The sequence below is a fragment of the Gymnodraco acuticeps genome, unplaced genomic scaffold (assembly GCF_902827175.1).
Source record: "Gymnodraco acuticeps unplaced genomic scaffold, fGymAcu1.1, whole genome shotgun sequence".
NCBI lineage: Eukaryota > Metazoa > Chordata > Actinopteri > Perciformes > Bathydraconidae > Gymnodraco > Gymnodraco acuticeps.
The window spans coordinates 791,971-808,622 of record NW_022992285.1 but is presented as its reverse complement, the minus strand read 5'-3'; the positions used below and the strand labels follow the sequence as shown (position 1 = coordinate 808,622).

General features: G+C 44.8%; 1 protein-coding gene across 4 annotated transcripts; it reads left to right on the top strand.

The window, feature by feature from the left end:
* The first annotated feature begins 1,298 nt into the window (after positions 1-1,298).
* csf1b (colony stimulating factor 1b (macrophage)) lies at positions 1,299-15,849 on the top strand. 4 transcript variants are annotated; one of them, XM_034207611.1, is made up of 9 exons: positions 1,299-1,518; positions 3,921-4,034; positions 4,138-4,200; positions 4,327-4,497; positions 4,668-4,869; positions 4,947-5,083; positions 15,358-15,401; positions 15,493-15,527; positions 15,686-15,849. In XM_034207611.1, the coding sequence occupies exons 1-8, from the start codon at positions 1,477-1,479 to the stop codon at positions 15,524-15,526; spliced, it is 807 nt and encodes a 268-aa protein (XP_034063502.1). In that variant the 5' UTR covers positions 1,299-1,476; the 3' UTR covers position 15,527; positions 15,686-15,849. The 4 variants fall into 4 exon arrangements, with proteins under 4 accessions (XP_034063502.1, XP_034063501.1, XP_034063500.1 ...); XM_034207610.1 differs by having other exon boundaries at positions 15,682-15,849; XM_034207609.1 differs by having other exon boundaries at positions 15,490-15,527.
* The last annotated feature ends 803 nt before the right edge of the window (positions 15,850-16,652 follow it).

Here is a 16,652-nt window from a genome sequence, read left to right as displayed (position 1 = left end):
AAAAAAGAAATATATATATATTCAATAATAAATGAATATGTGAATCATAGCAGTGATTGACAGCTGATAGGAATAATATGATTGTTAATATTATCATATTCATTCAGACAAACATCGATGAGACAAGTTAATTAATGTACTTATTGCAGCAGTCTGCATAGATTTGGTACCCCTGCTGGTCTAATGGCCTGTCCACACAGCGGCGTGCGTTGAAGCTTCAACAAAAAGTTGAGCAATGTTCAACTTTTGAAGCTTCGACAGAAGCATTAGCCAATCAAATCATATGCCAGTACAAGCTCTAGCCAATCAAACTGCGTGCTTGTGTGTCCGGGGCGGGAGATTCATGTGATTGGTTGTTGGTCGAGTTTCAGACACGCCCGCCGGCAAGCTTCAACGCACGCCACCGTGTGGACGCTGCGTAAGAGTGAAACAAGCTCATCCAGTTAAAATTCATTAAATTATGTCTGCCACCATATATATTTATATTTAAGGCTTTACTGATGTGCCACAATAATGTCACCTAATGTTATTGAGTTAAAATATCAATATTGTGCTTTCCAAGTTAACATTGATTGATATGACTGGGATTAAATCAGCATATACTTCTGCCAGGGGATGCCACCCCTCAAAATCTCCTGCCACCCTCTTGCCACCCCATGAATATTTTAAGCGATTTAAAAACAAACAATAACATCTTAAAATGAACTCTAAAATGGACAGGAAGCCAGTGGAGGGAAGCCAGAATAGGTGTGATGTGTTCATGCTTGTGTGTTCCTGTAAGCAGCCAAGCCGCAGTGTTTTATAACAGCTGCAGGTGTGCCAGCGAGGACTTGTTTAGGCCGGCATAAAGTTCATTACAGTAATCTAGACGAGTAGAAACAAAGGCATGAATAACACGCTCAAAGTCTAAAAAGGATAAAACCGGTTTAATTTTGGACAGGAGCCTCAAGTGATAAAGTAACAAGTAACTACATCTGTCAGATAAATGCAGTGAATCCACTAGATCAAAACGGTTATTCTGAGAGTGCATATGTGAACCAGTGTTTTAAATGCAAATTGCCTTCAAGAGACAGAGTTTCTAGAATGAAGAACAGATGTTATCACACTTCAAGCTCCCAAAAACGGTGTGGGCTCATGCTGCAAGAAAAATACATTATCCATCAACCTACAACCCAGAAACCAACTGACCATGAAACAACTTCAGCCCAGGATCCTGTATTTTGTCGAACAGAGGAGAGGTGGGAGGTCTTTAAAACGGCTGTATGTCAACTGCAACAGTTAGTCTCGTTTTGAACTCACCCTAGGAGGAGCACATCAGGCGATGCCTTTAAGAACATCGCCACATGACGAAGTGTCAAGTTTACTTTACAGCAAATTATTTTCTCTGGAGTGGAACTGAATATATGAAAAGGATCTCTTTGCTTCAATGTGTGTGACAGAGGAGTCTGGTGTTTTCCATTGTCAAACACGTACCAGATGACCATCCTTGTGTCAACCCTGATTCAGAGCAAAGTTAAGGTAGGTGAGAACCTTTCTATAATCACTGCAGCATATTATTCATGCACAGTCAATGCAGGGAGAGAATAGCGCAGGCTTGTGCATGTCTGTGAATTAAGTTTTTGCTTTATTTACTGATCTACATACAATAATAATCATGAACAGCATAGATAAAGCAAATCATGTGACAGGTGACATTTCCATCATGTGGTCCTGCATTTACTTCATACCAATCACATTAATAGTTTTATTAGATTACATTGATTTAATTATCATTAACCATCAATAGGGTTTCCAATAACAGACAAAGATTGGCATGATAGTCCTTCAGTTTAAAACATAGCATCTTATTTTCCTGCGAGAATCACTATTTTGTGTTCTTTCAGATGCCACTTTACCAGATTATTTTTCATTGGCTGTAATAGTATAAAACCATAACGGCACACAATGTATTTTGCTTTCCTTTGAGTCCTGGCAATGGATTGAATTGCATGCACGCTCAGTTCATTTTGTATTCGTAGCAAACTATAACATAAAATCACAAAACGTCATCATCGCAGAAACTATTAAATGTTTATGTTGAATCATTTACACATCTAAACAAAAGTGTACGGTTCAGCATTATATAAGTAACCAACAAAAAAAAGAATGAAAGGGAAACCTATCGTCTCTTGTAGCCTTTAAAGAATTGTCTTTTGTTTCCTAATACGTCGCAGAAGTTGATCAAACAACATATAAAAGTTGTTTAATTTAGTGCTCCCCTGGCATCTGTCCTGACTGTTTATTGCAGAAGCTACACTAAAGCGATTCAGAGAGATTATTATCAAGGAATATCTTTTGTTGCAGACATTTTGCCAACGGTGTGAGAAACGTTTTCTTGTCACCATGCTTGGTATGCTCAGTAAAATAATTAAATCCATCTGGAGACCATTTTACTGGTCGAGCTGCCAAAAAGTGCTTGGTAGCAGGCACCCTCAGCTCCAGGAGAAGTGTGCTGCTAAGCATCCAAGAGTAGAGGGCACTGTTTGACCATAACTGAAACTTATCTAACACAGACTACCTTTCAGGTCACTCACAGTTAAACATCACCGTTAGCGTTACAATGAAGAGGCGCTGCTCGTATTGCCGAAACCTAACCCAAGTTCAGGCGTGGAAAGAAAGTGTTGTTGTTACTGTAACTGAGCAGCTTTTCTTTTGCACTTTCCACATTGTTAAGTACATTTTGGATTGAAAGGCAGGCATTGCTTGGATGCTCACTGTTTAAGTGTTTTGGCACCACTAGGGGTCAATTCAATTTAGGTTTGCTTGTAAAATCATTTACAAGACAGCTGTTTGAGAAAAGCAATCATCATGGTTTGGGAGGGAAACTGAATCAGAGAGAGACTACCATGTGCAGTGCACTCATATTGAAATGGTTAAGGTCAGGATGTCTCATTGGCTCTAATTGCCATGTTTGAACTGTTGGTTGAGAACATTCCTCCTTTTTCAATGTCAGCATGCATAATCTACTTGACAAATGTTTGTTGAGTAATTTTCATTTGAATGTATATACTTTCCAGCTGAGTGAATTTCAAAGTGTGTGTCAGCCAACCCCTCAAAGGGAAGATAGTATGTGATTGACATTAATGGCGCGTTTCCACTGCAGCGGGTAGCTCGCTTTAAGCGTGCCGAGCCGTGCGGGGCCCGTTTTTGGTTGCGTTTCCACTTGGCCTAGTTTTGGCCCGGGGCTACTTTTTCACCTTTTTTCTGGCCCGACTAAATCGTGGTTCTAGGACCAGGAACAACCAGGCTGAGTCGGGCTGAGTATGCTAAACTAGAGAGAGAATCGCTGGCAAGGGGGCTACAACTACAACAAGATGAACATATTTGACCGTGAATTAATTGTAATACACGTTTCAAAATGATGCCGAAGTAACAACATACTGATACCGGTTAGTAAAAACCATGAATTAATGCTTTGACAAGTCTGCAGACAAACGGCAGGCGAAAAACCCTTTTAAAATGCGTGTTTTCTAAATGTAGCTTGGCTAAGCTAACGTTATATATGCTCCGGCCGTCCACACTCACAACAACGGCCTATACAGACATAAATAAACCAGCGACTGTATTCGCCATGACACAGGCAGTCTGTGGTTTGTACTTGTTTAACTTTTGTCAAGTTTCTGAACAGATATGAAGAGCTGTGAGCTCCGAGTGCTAAGAGCTAACGGCTGTGTTGTTTTTCTGGGGCTCTCATTGAAGATGACGTCACGGCTCCGCCTACACTGCGTTACTATAGTAACTGCCCCAGTTCCTAAACTGTAATGGAAACACAGCATTAAAGTGAGCCGGGCCTAATAAGGCCTAACCAAACCGAGCGAGGCCGAGCGAGGCCTGCAGTGGAAACGCGCCATAAGATAATTAATTGGTTGTCTTGGTTGCAGGTAAAGTGTCTGTGTGTACTGATCTTCCTGAGCTTCCCTCTGACTATGGCTGAAGTCCCTGGTCCATGCAGACACTCGATTACGAGGGAACACCTGCTGACAGTCAGGCATCTGGTAGGTGTTTAAAACTATGAGAAACACATTGGTTGAACCAGCATCAGAAACAATGTGGCTCTACTTGAACTGGGCTGAGATCTACCTGTTTTTGTTCCTGCAGATGGATAACCAGTTGAGAAGTGGATGCACAATATCCTACACATTCATAGAACAGAGAAGTTTGGTAAGGTAACATTTGTTTTATGGCACTGTTTTCCTTCCAATTCCTGTGATTCACCTTTCAACTATCCAACTTTTCCATTAAAATTCATGTTCATGTTTATTACCTCGTTTTTCTGATTTCCCACAGAGTAAATGTTGCTTTGTAAAAGCTGCTTTACCCTGGATCTTTGAGCTCCTCACCACCCACTTCAAATACAGTAGGGGTTCAGTCAATGATGGCTATGTTCAGTCCCTGAGAGCGCTCATCCTCAACATCTACTCTCAGAAATGTGTGCCTCAGATTAATGAGGAGATTGAGGTGAGTGTGTGTTCCTGTGTGTGCACCCTGTTTAGGACTGAAGGGTTAGATGTTCTATAATATAAAACATGTAGAAGATATATGTGATGTGAGAAACTGCCCAGCGCCAGGAGATAAATCTGCAATACTTGTAAAAACATTTAAAGTATTTTTCTCGGTATGTGCCGCAGGATAAGCCAGAGAGTTTTGAGATGCTCTACAGAGGGTCTACTTCAGAGGCTCTGCAGAAGGCTGCAGAGGTGCTGTCTGTTTATTGGGAACTGGTGACAACGAGCGATGCACCAGTAGACTGGAGATGCCAGCATGAATACACAGAAATGTTTGACTCTACCACAACGCTATACACAGAGTCACCTACAGAATATTTTACAGGTGGGAATCTCTTCTGCTAACATGCTGTGATGAATGATGAGGAGGTGAGATCATAAAATACATGTCTTTTTCTACAGAAAGTTATGGTAGGATCTCGGTGAAGGCCTCACCGAGAAGAGCAGACAAAGACCTGTACAAGCTTGGCTTCATCATCGTCTCTATCTGCGGAGGACTGCTGTTCATACTCACTCTCTATTGTCTCATCACCAAAAAGGTACCAGCCCTTCTGTTTTGATTGATTTCTAAATTGTGCATTTCCTGATTTAATGTACCATGCATTCTGATCATATTGCTTTAAAGAGGCCTTGGCAGTCTGCCTGTGCCCTCTTGGCACTCCCTCTTGCAGAAGTACCAATTCTCCCTCACAGAAAATACTGAGCATAACAACAAATGGTAGAGACTGGACCAACTGGTGATAGCAGAAGTCTTATTTGCACAAAAGTCTGCAAAAGCAATTGAATGCATTCATTTATTGTTGTCTTATTTTGGACAATATGGCACCATTAGCTTGTATATCCTATTGTTTTATTTCATCAGTGTTTTTAACGGGCTGAGGCTCAGATTCTACGTGTACGTCTTCATTAAGCAGGTACATACTTTAGTATTAAAACAATTCTAAATCCTTTGACAAAATGAATACTACAACACCCACAATGATTGTATGCCCTACCAAAATCAGGAACACACACAAAAGCTCAGCAGCCATTAAATGAAACGGACAAGCTGCAGGTAAATCCTGGTGGAAAAGCGATCCCTGGAAAGCAATAATATGTTTATAAGCCTGTTTGTGGGTTAAACATAAGAAAAAATCAGAAACATCTCTTTGTCAACGTGGCATTCTTTATAGAAGTGTCTATAAAGTCTGGGGTATTCTTCGTCAACGCTAAACAAGGTCCTAACCAACCAAAACGTCGTCAAATCTTTGGGAAATCTGGGAATAATCTTGTCTTTACCATCTGAGCCGTCCCCTCGCTGGTAAAAAACTAAGTATAACAAAGTGGAGGCTTGACTCACTCAGATATCAGAATCACTCTTTCATGCTCTTTCTGTCACGATCTGTCTTTATGTTGTTTTGTCTTGTCTTGTTTCATGTTTTATGTTGAAAGGTCTTCACTTCTTGTCTTGCCTGTTTCTGTCTGCGTTGTGTCTTGTTTAAATCTGTCTGTGGTTCCCGGTCGTTAGTTTCCCTGGTGTGTCTAATTTACCCGATTGTGTTCACCTGGTGTCCCTGTGTTTTCTCCTCCCTCCTCACCTGTGTCTTGTTTGTGTGATTAGTCTTGTGTGTATTTAAGTTCTGGTTTTCTGTCTGTCTTTGTCGGTTCGTCTTGTGTCATGACTAGTTCGTCGGTGAGTGTTCTGTTTTGTCTTTGTTTAGCACCTAGCCTTGAAATAAAGGAATTCTCACTTTGATCTGCATTTGGGTCCTACCTGCTTCACACACCATGACAGAACGAACCGACCACAAAATGGACCCAGCAGATGATCCATGGGAGGTTGAATTACAGCATTTAACCTTCTATCTGGCTTGCTGCTTCGATTGGTGGAAGGGAGCGTCCAGTGTTCGGCAGAAGAGGGCCGCTCTGGTAGAGGCGCACCGGTTGGCAGCAGAGAAACTATGTTTTGTGGAGTTCTTACCTGACTGGATTTTGGACTTCCTTGAAACATGTGATTCCCGGCCTGCTAGCCCCAGGCATGCTAACTCCATGTTCCCCAATTCCCAACCTGGCACCATACGCCTTGGTGGGTTCCGCCTGAAGTCAACCCGTGCTTCTGCCCCAGTTCCTGCTCCTGTCCAGGAGTTGTATTCCGGAACTCGTCTGGCTTATGGAGGTCCACGGAATATTCAGGAGGCTGCTAAGAGGAGTCGTCGCAAGGCCAGGCTAGCAGCCCGAGCCCCAGCAGCCATGGTTCCGGCTCCAGTACAGGCCCCAACAGCCATGGTTCCGGCTCCAGTACAGGCCCCAACAGCCATGGTTCCGGCTCCAGTGCCGGACCCAGCAGCCATGCCTCCATGCTCCAGTACCGGCCCACGCAGCTTTGCGTCCATACTGGATTACCTGGCTTACACAGCCAGGGTCCAGGCTTCCGCGCCGGACCCAGCAGCCATGATTCTGGCTTCAATTCCGGCTCCAGAGCCGGCCCATTCAGCCATGTTTCCGGCTCCAGAACCGGACCTTACAGCCATGTTTCCGGCTCCAGAACCGGACCTTACAGCCATGTTTCCGGCTCCAGAACCGAACCTTACAGCCATGATTCTGGCTTCAATTCCGGCCCCCGCAGCCATGGTTCCGGCCCTAGCAGCCATGGTTCCGGCTTCAGTACCGGCCCCGGAAGCCATGGGCTCGACTCCAGTTTCGGCTACAGGGCTGGCTCCCCAGCCGACGCCAGCTCCCCGAGTCTTGTCGGCGTATAGGCCGACTCCAGCACCTCGTCTTCTGCTGGCTCCCCAGCCGACGCCAGCTCCCCGAGTCTTGTCGGCGTACCGGCCGACTCCAGTACCTCGTCTCCTGCTGGCTCCCCAGCCGACGCCAGCTCCCCGAGTCTTGTCGGTGTACCAGCCGACTCCAGCACCTCGTCTCCTGCTGGCTCCCCAGACGACGCCAGCTCCCCGTGTCCTGTCGGCGTACCGACCGACACAAGTTCCCTCTCAAGTCCCCTCTCCAGTTCCTACCCGAGTCCCCTCTCCAGTTCCTACCCGAGTCCCCTCTCCAATTCCTACCCAAGTCCCCTCTCCAGTCCCCTCTCGAGTTCCCTCTCGGGTCCCCTCTCGAGTTCCCTCTCGGGTCCCCTCTCGAGTTCCCTCTCAGGTCCCCTCTCCAGTCTCCTCTCAAATCCCTTCTCGAGTCCCCTCTCAAGTCTCCTCTCAGGTCCCCTCTCGAGTCCCTACCAGAGTCCCCTCTCGAGTCCCCTCTCGAGTTCCCTCCTCTAGTCCCTCCTTTAGTCCCCTCTCTAGTCCCTCCTCGAGTCCCCTCTCTAGTTCCCCTCGCGAGTCCCCTCTCGAGTTCCCTTCTCTAGTTCCTCCTCTAGTCCCTCCTCTAGTTCCCCTCTCGAGTCTCCTCTCGAGTCCCCTCTCGAGTTCCCCCTTGGTTCCCCTCTCAAGTCTCCTCTCGAGTCTCCTCTCGAGTCCCCTCTCGAGTCACGTCTCGAGTTCCCCCTTGGTTCCCCTCTCGAGTCTCCTCTCGAGTCCCCTCTCGAGTCACGTCTCGAGTTCCCCCTTGGTTCCCCTCTCGAGTCTCCTCTCGAGTCCCCTCTCGAGTCACGTCTCAAGTCCCTACCCAATGTCCTGGTCCGTTGGAGGTTCCGCTGGGGGTCCTGCCAACTCCATGTCCTGTCCCGTTGGAGGCCCCGTCGACTACTCCTCTGCCGGGGGTCCTACCAATCGTATGTCTGTCCCGTTGGAGGTCCCGCCGTCTACTCTCCTGCCGGGGGTCCTGCCAGCTCCTTGTCCTGTCTCGTTGGAGGTCCCGCCAACTACTCTCCTGCCGGGGCTCCTGCCAACCCTTTGTCCTGTCTCGTTGGAGGTCCTGCCGTCTACTCTCCTGCCGGGGGTCCTGCCAACCCTTTGTCCTGTGCCGTTGGAGGCCCCGCCGACTACTCTCCTGCCGGGGGTCCTGCCAACCCTTTGTCCTGTCCCCTTGGAGGTCCCGCCGTCTACTCTCCTGCCAGCTCCTTGTCCTGTCTCGTTGGAGGTCCCACCGACTACTCTCCTGCCGGGGGTCCTGCCAACCCTTTGTCCTGTGCTGTTGGAGGCCCCGCCGACTACTCTCCTGCCGGGGGTCCTGCCAACCCTTTGTCCTGTCTCATTGGAGGTCCCGCCGTCTACTCTCCTGCCGGGGGTCCTGCCAATCCTATGTCCTGTGCCGTTGGAGGCCCCGCCGACTGCTCTCCTGCCGGGGGTCCTGCAAATCCTGTGTCCTGGTCCTCTTCCGTGGGGGATCCTGCCGAGGCCTGTCCCACCAGCTCCGACACCGGGTTCTGCCCGGCCTCCGGCACTGTCCCGTCAGCGCCTTCCTGCCCGGCCTCCGGAGCTGTCTGGTCTTCGCCCTCTGAGAGCCCGGCCCTCTGAGAGCCCGGCCCTCTGAGAGCCCGGCCCTCTGAGAGCCCGGCCCTCTGAGAGCCGCAGTCTTCGCCCTCGAGCCCGGCCCCCTGAGAGCCGCGGTCTTCGCCCTCGAGCCCGGCCCCCTGACTCTTCCTGCCGCGGTCCTCGCCCTCGGGCCCGGCCCCCTGACTCTTCCGGCCGCGGTTCTCGCCCTCATGCTCGGCCCCCTGACTCTTCCTGCCGCTGCCTTCGCCCTCATGCTCGGCCGCCCGAGTCCCCCACCTTAGACTCTGCCTTGCCCCCGGGCCGTCCGCCCGAATGCCCCTTTTTGAACTCTGCCTTGCCCCCGGGCCGTCCGCCCGAGATCCCTTCCTGGTCCTCTGCTGTGCCTCTGGGCGGTCAGCTCAGTCCCGTCCTCCTGACCCCCTCCACCCACCCTGGTGGTCTAGTGATACGTCCCTCCTCCGGACCCCCTCCACCCACCCTGCTTGAGGTTTTGGACTTTTGTGGGTTTTTTTTGGGACGTCTGGGATCCGTCCCTTGAGGAGGGGGTACTGTCACGAGCTGTCTTTATGTTGTCTTATCTTGTCTTGTTTTATGTTGAAAGGTCTTCACTTCCTGTCTTGCCTGTTTCTGTCTGCGTTGTGTCTTGTTTAAATCTGTCTGTGGTTCCCGGTCGTTAGTTTCCCTGGTGTGTCTAATTTACCCGATTGTGTTCACCTGGTGTCCCTGTGTTTTCTCCTCCCTCCTCACCTGTGTCTTGTTTCTGTGATTAGTCTTGTGTGTATTTAAGTTCTGGTTTTTCTGTCTGTCTGTCGGTTCGTCTTGTGTCATGACTAGTTCGGCGGTGAGTGTTCTGTTTTGTCTTTGTTTAGCACCTAGCCCTGAAATAAAGGAATTCTCACTTTGATCTGCATTTGGGTCCTACCTGCTTCACACACCGTGACACTTTCTCCTATATGCAATTATTCGTCGTCGTCAGTTGAATATTTCAGCAATTGCAATTCAGTAAAAGCCCTTAAACAGTACCAGCTAGATTGAAGTGCTTGTGAAAAGTGCAGTGTTTTTATCGACATTCCGGGATTGGTTTTCTTTTGAAATTAGCAAGAAGTATTTGGTAAAGGTAGACAGAGTTGCTCTATGTTTGTGTTCTTTTTACTTTGGAAAGTTAGATGAGCTACATTTGACTTCACATCCTTCATTTCCATTTTATTGATCTTTGTGGTCGAGAATTTGGACTCTACATCTCATCCAGATATATATTTAGTAAACATTTGGCAACCAAGTGAAGTGCTTTGGGACTAACTCTGATTCTTAGTCCATAGAACTGATATTGCAGGAATATTGCCGATACCTAAAATGCATGTGATGAATACGTTGGTATGTGGGACATAACTTTAGTACTTGCTATTCGAACTACAGTATGTCTTTTAAACATGTATTGTATACCTGTGGTGTTTATTTTTATTTTATTATCTTTGCTTTGTAATGCCTGTTGTAAAACTCCATTATATAATGTGTTTTTACTGTATTTATTCCTAAAAGTCTTTTAATTTGTTTTGTAAAGCACTTTGAATTGTCGCGTACAGAAAAGTGCTATATAAATAAACTTGCCTTGCCTTGCAAGAACACGCACAATTTAGTTTAGTCCAAAGTTAAATTACATTACACCAGAACTGAGGGAAGCATACATCAGGGACTCTCAGAATGAAATCACATTAGAGCTTCACAGTGGTGAGTTAATGGAAAACAAATGACTCCATTTTTAGTCAGAAGCTTGTTTCTCAAACATGGGTTTTGATTATAGCTGAAATCCTACACATCTAGATCTTTAGGAAGCATTGAAACACTAAGCAGTATTCGATAGACATACAACTTAATGTGCACCACGTAGGCCTGCATTATGGGACATTGGTGAAATGCTTTGTTTTGGACACCAAAGACCACAGAAAATGCTGCAGTTGATTCATTCAAATAAGGAAGGGGGAAGAGATATTCCCATCGTGAACTGATCCTTTTGTCCAGAGTGCAATCCAATTAATCCTTGAATTGCCAGGCTTGAAAGACCAGGAAGGGTTGACTGTCATTTGAAGAATGTATTGCCAATATCCTTATTTAAGTGACTTCAATTAAGTGGCATATTACAGGCGGCAGAGAATGAGGGATGCCGCAGTGTATAAACATTCACAGAGAGTGATTGCAATAAAGTGCTGATGTATTATTATTATTATTATTATTTACTGCTAGTAAATACTGCTATTATTTTTTGTCTTATTTCTTGTCTGAGCTGCTTTTTGTTTTCACGGAGTCGGTACATGCCAACTTCCTAAACTTTAAGCACTGCCCCCACTCTGACTTTAATTAACATCATCTGTGTGCTCAATGAGAATATGTGACAACAGATGGATGCAATGGCTTACACATGAGGAAGTTGATAACATTGGAAATGACAGATCACTATGCCACAGATACATTTATGTCAAGATTGTGAGTGAAACTTGCAGTTTCTTACATGTTCCAGTTGCTGTATTTGTTTTCCAAAGGTCAAATTAGGACAGATGCTCGTAAACTTGTTTTAATGGTGTCTTACATGCAGCTATAGTGTTAAGATTCTCAGAATTAACTGTGTAATTATTTTCGTTTGCCGATGGCCATCTGTGTTTTCCAAGAATATGTGCTAGTCGTCCATTAAGTGGAACTAATGAGTGCTAAAGCAGATGTTCAGATGAGGCTGTATTGTAAATGTGGACACAACATGAGCTTTGTGAGAAAGTTTATCAGTGAAACTTGGCTGTGAATTGTAAACCTTCTATGATACATGCTAGCCCTGTCCACCTCCACACCTTCAGGCAATGTGGGAGTGTTCAAATCGAAGCTTTACTGGAAGCAAGCCTATAGCTGCAGGAATATCCACACAGGAGCCAAACATATGGCATGTTTTAACACTTGGAGACTAACAAAGCGTATATTTTAAAACACCTGGAATTGTCATCACTATTTCGTCAAGGATCGTCATGAAAGTGACCCATGCCATGACCCACTTTGGTTTAGCACCCCACCGTTTGATATAAGGAACTATGTATATTTGCTTTGCCTACAGGCAGGGCCGCCCCTCCCTACAGGCCGATCATGCAGACTGCACCTTGCGTAGGGGGCCTCAACTGAGCCGAAAATGTGGCGCAACTATGGCTTATACACAACACATCGCGCAGAAAACCCTGAAGAATTATCACTGCACCCGCCTGAGGAATGTTCTGATTATGGGAGACCTACGAGACACATGGAGGAGTCTCCACTGCCCGTCACCCCCCCCCCCCCCCCCCCCCCCCCTGTCAACGCCTTTGAGGATACTCCGTTCACCCTTTCACCCTCGCCCACCCTCCTGGAGTTCGTTGAACACATGAAGGAGATACAGAGGGTTGGCACTGATTCCTTCCTGGAGTTCAATAACCAAACTAAGGCGATACGCAGGGCTGGCAGCATGTCCTTTACCCCCGCTCCTCAACGACGGCCACCAAAATCACCGCAGAGACGCGCACCATCTCCCCCGTCTTCATCACCGTGCCTACGTCAACCACCTCCCCCCCCCTGGCAGCATGTCCTCTACCCCCGCACCATCTCCCCCGTCTCCATCACCGTGCCTACGTCAACCACCTCCCCTCCCTTCAAGAAAGCATCTGCAGTCTCTGAAGCCTGATAAGGATGTGTGTGTACAAAATGCAACAAACTCTTACTGATATGTGCTGGGTCCAGGCTCAAGGGCGTATGGCACTCTCAACTCTTTCCTGGACATGCCGGGGCCCTGCCTGCCTATAGCTTTGCCGATATCTGTGTTGATAGGTAATAGATTAAGAGCGGTGAATCATCTTTGATACAGGAAGCGCTCAAACGTTTGTGTGAGTTTATCTAATTTAGCAGTGATTCCATGTCAGCCACAGCTTGTTGCAAAAAACATGACTGATAGTGTGTTTAACAAACTTACAGTAAACTAGCTTTATTAAATGTCAGGTCTTTGGCAGGAAAAACATTTTTAATCAATGATTTTATCACTGAGCACAATCTCGATTTTATGTTTTTAACAGAAACTTGGATTGAACAAAATAACAGTGCAGCTGTTCTTATCGAATCAACCCCTCCCAACTTTAGTTTTATGAGTCAGGAAAGAATGCATAAGAAAGGGGGTGGAGTTGCTACTCTGTTCAATGATTCCCTTCAATGCAGGAAGACATCTTATGGGAACTTTGATTCTTTTGAATATGTGGCCCTTCAGCTGAAATGCTCCTCTCGAGCTCTGTTCCTAAATATCTATAGACCACCCAAATACTGTGCAAGCTTTTTTGATGACTTTACTGAACTGCTGTCTATAGTGTGTATTGACTTTTACCGTCTAGTCATTGTTGGTGATTTGAACATCCATGTTGACAACCCCCAGGACAGAGGGGCTAAAGAACTGTTTTGTGTTCTTGATAGCTATGGACTGACTCAGCATGTGACGGAGCCCACGCACAATAAGGGGCAAACTCTGGACTTAATTATCTCAAAGGGTCTGAATATCTCTAAGGTTGTGGTGACTGATGTTGCACTCTCTGACCATTCCTGTGTTTTCTTTGAGAGCTATATTTCTGTTCACAAAAATGTTCAAAAAGAGGTAACCACAAAGCGATATTTAACTGAAAATACTAGGGAAATGTTTACTCAGAATTTTTCTTCCACACTTGCCCCTGCTAACATCTCAGTAAATGAGCTAGTAGATCATTTTAATTCAAAATGTTTACATTTTATAGATGCCATTGCTCCAACTAAGGTAAAGGAAGTGTCTGGCAAGAAAATATCTCCATGGAGAAAGGCCATGAGCGTGAAAACAGAAAAAAGAGAATGTCGAAAAGCTGAACGCAGGTGGCGAAAAACAAATCTCCAGGTTCACTTTGAAATCTATAAAGAGAGACTTGGCCTTTATAATTTGGAATTGAAAAACGCACGACAATCGTTCTTCTCTGACATCATTACCAAAAACAACGCACGTGCCTTGTTTGCTACCGTCGACAGACTAACTAACCCCCCAGTATCAGTACTACTCTCACCTAAAGAATATATCTAGGATTAAAAGACTAATGTCACAGCAGGATTTGGAAAAACTTGTCCATGCTTTTATCTTCAGTAGACTCGACTACTGCAATGGTGTCTTCACAGGTCTCACTAAAAAATCTATTAGGAAGCTGCAGCTGATTCAGAACGCCGCTGCTCGAGTCCTCACTAACATTAAGAAAGTGGATCACATCACTCCTGTTCTGAAGTCTTTACACTGGCTTCCTGTGTGTCAAAGAATAGATTTCAAAATACTGCTGCTGGTTTATAAAGCTTTGAATGGTTTAGGCCCAAAATACATTTCTGATATCCTGCTAAATTATGAACCATCCAGATCTCTCAGGTCTTCAGGGACTGGTCAGCTTTCTGTCCCCAGAGTCAGACATGGTAAAGCAGCGTTCAGTTATTATGCTCCAAATATCTGGAACAAACTCCCAGAAACCTGCAGGTCCGCTGCAACTCTGACTACTTTTAAATCCAGGCTGAAGACTTTTCTTTTTGTCGCTGCTTTTAATTGAACTATTCATATCTTAGACTGCACTGTAACTTTTATCCATGTATTTTTCTTTTAATGTTTATCCATGTATTTTTTCTTTTAATGTTTATTTTATTAGCTTTTCTTTTTAATGACTGATTTTAAATGCCATTTTCTTAATGTCTTTCATTTTTTGTAAAGCACTTTGAATTGCCTTGTGTTGAAAAGTGCTATATAAATAAACTTGCCTTGCCTTGCCTATGCGGCGCAATTAGTGTGGCGCGGCACGGTTTCGCCGCTGCGAGGCTTCACTAGCACCCCGTCCCTGTCAACGCTCGCGGAACAGAGGGCCTCATCATAGAACTTTGCGTGGGGCCTCATGTTGGCCAAGGACGGCCCTGTGTAGGGGGTTAAGCAAACATCTCCTTGCCAAGAATTTGAAGTGATGCTCAAAACTTATTTTGACTGTGAAACACTCAGCTACTGTACATTTGAAAGCTGGTGATAAAACAATGTTAGTTTACACCGTTAAGGAGATGCGATCCTGTGTAGCAGCTTTGAATTACAGCAGTGGATTTCAATAATAACACGTTTCCACCCACGGTGGTAAAATAATATTGAATAACCCATGGAAATGGTTTTACATCACACAGAACAACCTTTCACTGCCCTGTCATTTTATGTATAATATTGTTTTATATTCTCTTAATCATTTTGACCCATTACTCTATCAATCACTTGCATCACACTGAACTAAGGAGTATTGTTTGCAAATGGTTAACCTATTTCAATATAAAACAAATGTTACTCTGTGAATGGCTCTAAAGTAACTCATCATTTGTCCTTGAAATTGGAATTATTTAATAAAGTATTTTCTTTCCCGAAACAGAGAACTCACAACCCTCACAGATCAAGATCGTATACAAATTCAAGGTAAGAACACAATTAACATTGGAATTAAAACTCATCTGTCTTTTTTTTGCACTAATCCTTATGCATTCCTTTGTCATCTGGATTGAAGCAGAGACCATCAGGACATAGAGATGGAGCAACAATAATGTGAGTATCACCTACCTCAAAGGGTTTCTGAGAGTTAAACGGCGGGAGCTGGATCATGATTAACGTCTTACACAAATGCCTGTGTCAGCCACAGTTTTAAATATTACTGCAGTGCACATCCATCTTTTTCATTCTTATTTTACTCTTTCCACAGGCAGCAAAGAACACATCGCTGCAGCTGCAGAAGGAGCACTCGTGAAGCTGCACATTTCATCCGTCTGAACACTTTTTAATATCAGTAAATGTATCATGCTCACTTATTTGTTTATGTGTTAAGTATTTGCAGATATCTTTTCACTAAAAAAGTTTTATTTTTACACTAGTTATATGTTGAATATTGTGTATTGTATCATTTGCTACAACTTAACCAACTGTTTGTATTGTTGTTTTCCAAATATATACAAATTATTTATTAGTTTGACAATACAATCACAATATTGATAATAAAGGTTCCATCAATACAAAATACAAAATATAATGCTCTCACTTGTTGTAGCTAAAAGTGCATTCATATAGGAGCACCAGGAAATCAATTGTTAAGTGTGATATTGGCCGATACTGAGTTTGACTCGCTTTATGGGGAGTCAAACATGTTTTTATCAAAGTCAAAGGGTCTTGCCAGTGCTATGTGTAGTTCGCCTCATTATCAGCCTACATTGTTGTTCAACACACAGTCCTTCCAACTTATAAAACTTGTGGCCAAAGATAACAAAACAGTATGGTTTCAACAAGTCCTCTGGAGAATATTCTGTTAATGATCAAACACAGACATAGAGCTGTTGTTACTGGCAGAGAGGTTGGGATACAATATCAATAGATACACACCAGTCGCTGCTGCAGCTACACAGGAAATGTCTTCACTGCACAGGGCGTGACAGCAGGAGTTGGTGGGAATAATGTGCTACTATCCATTACTCATATGCATGCATGACATTTTATCAATACTGCATGGTAGTGGCACATGGTTAATACAGAGAAAGATTGTGAGATGGACCGAAAGAAAAACACTGCTATAACATTTTGTACAATGTTCAACTGTGTTGCAATACAACCCAGTCTCACGGCATTTCGTGTTCACCAACACGATTTTTAATCTATTGATTCGTGTTCACCAACACGATTTGC